At 38.2% G+C, this 8,370-nt stretch overlaps 1 protein-coding gene across 1 annotated transcript; it reads right to left on the reverse strand.

Annotated features, from left to right (window-relative positions):
* Positions 1-635: 635 nt before the first annotated feature.
* On the reverse strand, positions 636-2,626 carry LOC111641259 (transcription factor HES-1-like). The gene is made up of 4 exons (XM_023387400.1): positions 2,147-2,626; positions 1,961-2,056; positions 1,773-1,860; positions 636-1,688 (listed from the first exon to the last, which is right to left on the reverse strand). Exons 1-4 carry the CDS (start codon positions 2,210-2,212, stop codon positions 961-963), a joined length of 978 nt encoding a protein of 325 aa, XP_023243168.1. The 5' UTR covers positions 2,213-2,626; the 3' UTR covers positions 636-960.
* Positions 2,627-8,370: the final 5,744 nt, after the last annotated feature.

The following is an 8,370-nucleotide window of genomic DNA, read 5'->3' on the forward strand; positions in this document are numbered from 1 at the left end:
CCCCATCTGAACTGGACCTTGATCAACTTGACCAGTTATACTATCCTCTTTCGTGTTTTTGTTGTCAAAAACCTGTCACCTGTTACCAGTCGTTTGCATTAATTAATCATTGACTGATAAATCAGAGACTACGTGTAGTTTAAGAATCGTATACATAAAACAGGGGGGATGTTTAGACACAAAATTTCGAGCCTTTGGTTAATTATTATTATTTTTTCTTTTTTTTTAACTGCTCTTCCCATACGACAGGTGCTTTTCACCTTCGCAGGGTTGAATATTTAACTTCAATCACGTGACACGTAACCAGATCTTGAAGTGTTCTTCGTCATCGTCATCGTCATCATCATCATCATCATCACTCGCGCCAGAAACCTGTAGAGCTAGCTAACATTTACATAGAATCCCCTTAGAACCCGTTATGTAAGGACGAATGTTTAATCAATTAATGGATGTTAGTAAATAAATTTTTATTTATTTCTTATTTTTAATAATATAAACTCGTTTTTTTAACCGCATAATTTCATTTCTTTTTTTAAACTCTTTAAATTGTAATATTTTTTTGCTTTAAAGACTACTTAAATTTTAAAATAATTCGTCCAACTAACCTTCTACATATATTTATATATTCTTTTTTCCGTTTAATTAATTAATTTTTTTTAATCCAGGAAGTTATTTGCTTCACCTCACTCAACTGCTTCAAGGTGTATCTGATTGAGGAGGTGCTTTCCGATTGACCTAATGCTACAGAACGATTTTGTATATAAAAATAAACACACAAAAACTTCAATTTTAAAGGAAAAAAAAACACTTTTTTATATAACCAACACACAGCTGAATCCCAGCAAAAAAAAAAAAAAATATATTATGTACAAGCTACAGCACAACACAATTGAGATCCTTGAGTCCTTAGGAAAGTATAGTCTTAAATGCACTCCCCCATTGAAACCGTTTGTTTTAGTATCACCAGGGCCTCCAGACATTTTCGTTATCCTGTCCGTTTTCGTTTGAGTCCTTCCTCGGGGGTGTACTCTCCTTGCACACCTCGTTACGAGGCTCGAATGTAGAAGAGCTTCTGAGGGGTGGCTCCTGTGTTGTTGGGGGATTTAAGTCCGAGGATTCAGAACCCGTAGGGCTTAGCGCACTTCCATCCGATAAATCCGGGCTGGCCGATGCTGTAGGGGATGTTAGAACAGAAGAAGACCACGAACCGAGCTGAGAGGGTTCCGTGTTAGATAACTGATCACTAGATGTGGATAGGGACTGGCTTGGAAGTAGGAATGCAAAGTCCCCGTTAGGTAGACGTGTTGGTATCAATGGTAAACCATTGAATAGTTTACTACTGGAAGACGGCGATAGGGTCGAATTAGTCGAGTTATTATTCACATCGGATCTGTTGAGATAGGCAGGTACACCCGCTGGTATCTGAAGGCTGAGAGATTGCAGAGGGTTGAGTACATTGGAGAACTGTGGGCTCATACCGGGAAAGGCCATAGTTCCTGCACCTTGCGTGGAAAAGGGCGGTGTAGAATTGAGACCGTTGAGACAATGAGACAGGTGATTGAGGAGACGTTGTCTTAGGGCCGGATCCACCCCCTCGATTCGACTCACGTAACGGCTCACTTCGGTCGCACATTCGTTAAAACCGGCACGAAACTTGTTAAGGACTGTAGGATCTGTAGAAATGGCAGCTGAAAAGTAGGAAGAACAATTTAAATATACGAAACGAGGATGTAAATCAAAGGAATAGAAGGAGGGAAAGAATGATTAGTTACCTGCCATTTGTTGTCTTTGCACGTTTTGCAAGTACCTGACGGTCATTTCTAGAATATCGGCTTTTTCTAATTTGGAATGTCTGGACGGCTACAGAGAAATAATTTAAAAAGAAAATCATATATTTACATTCCTCCAACGAAAAAAAAAACACGAGTAAACGTAAAGTGTAGGGGGATAAAACACTTACATCTTTGTTTAAGGCGTCTAAAATAAGTGTTTTTAGTTCGCTCAAGCACTGATTAATCCTAGCTCTTCTACGCTTTTCCATAATGGGCTTAGTTGCCTGAATTAAAAATAAGATTTAAATTAGTTTAAGTAAAGTATAAGCGAGCGATTTATAATTTATTTAATTATTAAAACACACAACACTTACCCTTCTATTTTCGCTAGTTTTCATGTTGGATTTTTCAGCTGGCATTCTTTGGCCTACTAGAAACATCTAAAGGCATTCGGTATCACAGTAAACATATTATAAATCCAAAATAATAGCGGCGACGCAACACAATCAACTGACTACATGTATGGGAATGCATGATGCTATATATATGAGGTCAGTGAAGCATGCGGGAAGCCAGTGTGAGAACCATAGCATCTAGACGTTCCCACAGTGTGATGGTCCGACAGCCAATCAACGCAGTCCTCTTGCCCAGATTGCGCCCCCGGGTCCAATACGCAGGTCACGAGTCTTCAGACCCGGCTCGGCACAATGGCGTGCAATGGCCTGATACACCACGCACCGTGCACACGACTTAAGTGTGGCACATAATGACGTCAACGGCGAAGCTCGTTCCAGTTTATTTCGGCCCGGTTTAAATTTTTTTTCTTATTTTTCTTTTTTTTATTTTTTATTTTTCCTTTCGGGGGTGGTATGCCACCGGGTGTGAGAGTCGAAGTAAAAATGCCGCTAGTGGGTGCAACTTTTCAACTGGGAATCAATAAGGGTGTAATTTGAACGGAGCTGGACATCTGTTGCTAAAACCACGTGCCAACTAGGAGCAGGTCTTGTGCTTGGAGTGTGGGAAAACTCCGCCCCCAGCTAGTTGCTGCAGACCGGTTCTGGCAGAACCAACTGCGTTACAACCTGTGGCGTTTCTATTGTTAGATGCTGAGGTTGTACTGCTGCAGCCACTTCCGCTATCGACACATACAGATTCATTGCTCGGCCGCGGCGCGTGCCCGAAAAACGACTGCGCTTTTTTTTTTTCTTTCTTTCTTTCTTTCTTCCTTCTCTGTCTGGATTAATGCTCCGGGACGTGGCGCCCACACGACAAAGCCAAGGTCACTGCCGAATTAATTAAACAAAACAACAGTAGAGCCGCTCTTAAAAGGAGGAACCACGATAAGAAGTTTCTACTTTGACCTCCGATCCGACCTCGGTAGTTGTAGTTTATATAAAACGATCGCTTAGAAAAATCGTCACTCTCCGTATTTTGAAAACATTATATTGTCAGTTCTTAGAAGAAGACTTCAGGGAATGATTCTGTTTACGAAATTCTAGACGTTGGGTCTGTTTATTCTGAGAACTCGACTCTGTGTTCGTTCACTCAAAAGTAGTAATTTTGACCTTTCCCAAACCAAAAATAAGTCACTGGACCATTATGTTGACGCTGTAAGTATCGTATTGCCTTCACCTAGGTAAATGCCGCGGGTCTACTACTACAACAACCGTGCCCATTTACAAAAACAAGCGCCCTTTGAACTTCAGGAAGTCTCATCTTTCCTGGGGCATGGTTTAAATCTACAAGCGGGAGCCCCACGCCAGAAAAAAAAAAAGAAGAGGGGAGAGAATTTTTAAAAAGAACAATATTTTAATGTCCCCGAGGGCAGCAGGTAGTCGAAGAAAACTTACGGATAAGTGGCACACCCTAGGTGTGGCATTTGAACACGAGACACACCTCACCCCTAATTTTTTAGAACTTCCCTCCCCCAATCTAGTCGTGATTTGAGACTATCATTTAGTCTTTACTTGAAAGGTAGCGGTTCTTCGGGCAAACTGGTCAAGATAATGGAGAAGCCCCGAAGGTACAGGGTTCACTCCATAACTCCCTGTTTTACTTTCCATTCAAGACGTCTAGGGCGAAACCTAAAAGCTTCTCGTTAATAAATTATGCATTTAGCTTTGTTTACTAGTATATATTAGAAAAAAAAGAAATTGAATTTTGGATCAAACATACCGACGTGCCCTTATGTTTTTTTTTTTTTTCTTGTCCGAGAGTAGGAGGGGAAGGCCCTAAAGTTGAATGTGACTTTGGCATTTTCATTCAGATAACACTCGATACGCTTCGATTGTTATACGCTTCTTTAAATCACCCCGTCTTACAACTGTACTTTGACAGTTAATTCTTAACTGTAGGGGAGATAATTATAAGGATTTGTGCCAATAGACGGTTACGCGTGACTACGCCTGGAATCAATAAGGACTTAAATGATTGACAGCCTCTGGAAGGTTATCAATAGACGTACAGAATACGTATTTGTTGGCCAAACCTAGAAGGCTAATGATCCGATCACCTGATATTATTTTGGGTGGTGTCTCCTCCGTCAGAGGAAAGACATGAGATAAGAAATCCAAACAGATTGACATTCCCTGGCCTAGTTCCGCCCAGGACGTGATGTCTGACTGTCCACTGTCTACAGTTTCACTGGCCTCTTTGGTCCTTGAACAAACTCTGCCCATTGGATTTTCAAATGGGTGAGAGACTATTGTCTTTTATTATTACAGACTCTCGTCGGACTGCATCGAAATAACACATTATAATTGCATAAATTTGTGCAATTATAAGGCTTGAATGTATTTTTTGTTAAAAGTATTACATTCTTTAACTTTCTTTAAAGAATTAATTTCATATTTTGCATAGAAGCATTTATAAAAAGCACTTCTAGCATATATTTCTGTTCATATTTCTATCGAGTAAAGACTACTTTAAACAGAATTTTACCCTTAATTTTGGATTATAAAAGTGTAGTTTAATGCATTGATGCGTGCATAAAACTTAATCGACTATTTCTACAATTATACTCCTGTCTATGCCTCTATGCTTCACACGCACACTTCCCTAAAGTGAAGTAATTAAGTAATTATGGCTTCTAAAGGTATAGTTTGGTATTTTTTTCATAGAAAATTGCATCAAGTGTGGCATAATCTTCTTACTTTTATCACTTCAAAGCCTTATAACTTCTATCCAGATGTATAAAGTGCAAATATAATGGCACTTGTCAACTGACAGTAGTTAACTTATAAGAGAATTTGCATAGATTTTTGTACGGAGGGAGACTTAAAGATTTATTTTAAACATTTAAAAAAGATCCTCAGGTTACTTATTAAATTCATGGAATCGAATAGATGATTAAAGGGGAGAATGCGCTTCCAAATCAGATGTCAATAGAATCATGGAGAGGCAGGCGCCAATATGTAGTATCTGTGGGCGATGGTATTTGCGAACCCACCTCACCCTGGGGCTTGGGCGCGCGAAGCCACGTGCCTGTTAAGCCACCTGACAAAACCGTGGGCGTCCCCAGAGGTGCAGAGACTGTGTAATTAAGAAATGGTTTCGAGTGATGCTACTCAGAACCACCTGCCTCTCGCTTAGCAGATGAAGTGCAGTTGACGTTTTGTCAATAAAATGGAAGCATTAAGAGGGATGCTGTTTCCATTCCTATCATGCTGAGGAGGTTCGACAACCCTTCTTTATCGTAGGCGTACCGGCTGCGTGACTGCCAACTGAGAATTCCTTCGATGTCTAGGCCCCCTTAACTCATCTCTGTCTGGTCTCTACTAACATAAACGTTGATTTCAAGCAACTCTGCCAAAAAAAAGGAAAAGGAAAATTGGACGATTTTTATGTTAATTTCTGCCTTTTTTTATTATTGGCATTAAGAGAAGTGTAGGGGCATTACCATTGCTAACTTTACTGAATTACACACTATCCTTGAGACTTTGATACTTTGTGAGTCATCCTTCCAAGGATTTGTATTAGTTTACTTCTTTTTTATGCAACTTTTCTTTCTAAGTAACTTATACTTCCAAATGAATGCATCCAGATAGGTAGAATGGAGGCATTTCTTGATTTATTTTTTGTCTTTTCTCTCATTTGCCATCGCAAAAAACGCGATTTCTTACGCTTTGCCATTCGAAATTAACCAAAAATACATGTAATAACCAAACTTTTAAGCTCATACTTGCATAAAAAGTGCTTGAGAATTTAGTAGTAATAATTAATTACACACCGAAACGACTTAATGGATCCAAAAACTCGAAGAAGATTTAATAAGTTACAAGGTCAAAGTTTATATATATATATATAAAAAGAATGAAATAAATAAATAATAAATGTTAAAAATTTCGTAACCGGGTGCGTCCGGTTTAAAAGCATATAAGAGAGAAAAAGTGGTCATTTCCTTTTATACCCCCTCCCTCCTTTACAGGGCACTTCCTGTTATCCAAACTCGAATGTTGGCCCGGGGTGATTGGTCGTAGTGTCATCTCCAATTTTCTCCGTGATTAATGCCATGTGTCAACCTCCCTGTTATTACAAACAGATCAACAGGGCCATGGTCCGGGCGAGCAGCGACAGAGTGATTATCATACTGCAACTAATAAATATAATAATAGGGTTGAGAGGGCCGACCACACTTGGTAGTTCCATGTTTTCTCACATTTCTGGTAGAATGCTCAACCTCAGTGTTTCCTCCATGATTTACTTGAGGCTACTTACTGTTGCATCATTAATAAAAGGCGTTGTTACTTCTCACATTGCTTCTTTATCCCTTTTTTTTTCCTATCTCTCTCTCTCCCTTCCTTAATACACTCTCTTGATCTTTATCTATTTGAAGTAAAACGGCTTTTGCCTTTTTTAACGACAAAAATTGCCACGAATGTTAGTTTAAGGTGTGTTGATCGTTTGTCATGTTGATTGTTGCGCCGGTAGCACTTGCTGCAAAGTGCGTTGTAACACACTGGAATACGTGAAGACATCCCAAAGATAGCACGTTTACTATGTTTGATGATGATTTAAAGTCGAGGAGAGAGCATTAAAAAAAAATCCGTGCCTAAAGGTGAGAATTGTTTAGTTTACTTTAAAATTTATCTCATTATATTTACCACCGAACCTCTGAAGAACCTTCTTCCGATCTGATGGATTCAGATTTTATCAGTTAGATTTTCGTTTAGATCTTCAAATGATTAAACCAAATGATACCCAACGTATCATTATTTTAAGATTTCTTCAGGTATTTCATGAGATCCAATTGGTTTGATTGTAACTTTAATGGTTTCCATTCCGTAAGCGACACTTTGCTGAGCGAATTTGCGCCCGTAATACGCTTTGCAGAAGTATTTTTTACCTTTACTGATAGAAAAAATGGCTAATATATGAAGGATTAAAGGAATTTTGTGAAGAACCCGTTTTATCTCCTCAAAAATGGGCTTTTTTTTTATCCACACAAATACTTGTAAAACCGTTAAAATTTCCTCATAATTAACACTTCTTTAAAACTCTTCTTAACCTCATTTCTACTTATCGGCTTAAGTTAATGCTTGTTAAATCTTGTTTCAGCTTCTTAGATGTAGAAAAAGGCCCTAACTCTTGGACATTTTGAGGCCTTGTTAAATTAGAAAATAAAAAAAAAAATTGTACAAAATTCGGCTTTCCATTTCCTTTAATACACAAGAAATGAATACTTTTTAACAAGTATTTTTGCTGAGGCCCTAATAGTTCGCCTTTGATAGGATTCAAAGATTTACAAAAAGAATTAGTAAGCACCTCTAGGGCCGAATTTAGGCCCTAAAACTATAATATATATAAGAGTTTAAGTTGTTCGGTCGAGATGACTTTTGTTCAATAATACATTTTATTTTTTTCAGGATGAATCGAGGCCCCTCATAATGGGAGGCCTTAAATTGTAGCTTGTTTAGCTTACGTTTAAATTCGGCTTTGGTTTTATTACATTTATAATGAAAATATTTAAAAAAAAAAAAGAGGAATGAATCATTTGATCTCATCCATTCATCCATTAAAAAATAAATAAAAAAATAAAGTAGAATGAGCAGGTTAAATAACCATTATAGCATTTTTATGGCACCATTTTACAGTTTTATATCGAATATTTGATCCGTTTAACCTGTATTTTGCGTTATATTTCTGGAATTCTACAAAATGCAACAGCCACGTTTATGCAAATTACAGTCGGAGAAGCTGTTTAAAAACTCGAATTTTGGCTTCTAGATACGAAATGGACCGTTAAATGGAGCCGAATTTCGTAATTTTGGCTGCGGTTAAACTCAACTGAACGTTAGAATTGATTGGTTTTATACAGTTTAACGCATGCGAAACAGCTTTAAACGTTCGGCAAAGCGGGCCATTTGTGGTTAATCTAACTAGCAATTGGGGGGTAACCGGATTGACTAGACGTGCCAGGCACTTAAATAAAATAAAATAGAATAAAATAAAAATGGTGGAATGACGATCGGTTTTATTATTCCCTTTTTCTCAAAGTTATACAATGGTACTCTATCAAAGGGGACCAATGAATGCCAATTCTCTAAGAAGGATTTCTAAGAATAGAATGAGAGATCTTGGGATTCGATCCCGGATTTCC

The sequence above is a fragment of the Centruroides sculpturatus genome, unplaced genomic scaffold (assembly GCF_000671375.1).
Source record: "Centruroides sculpturatus isolate CEXI.00-Female unplaced genomic scaffold, Cexi_2.0 scaffold1603, whole genome shotgun sequence".
Classification (NCBI taxonomy): Eukaryota; Metazoa; Arthropoda; class Arachnida; order Scorpiones; family Buthidae; genus Centruroides; species Centruroides sculpturatus.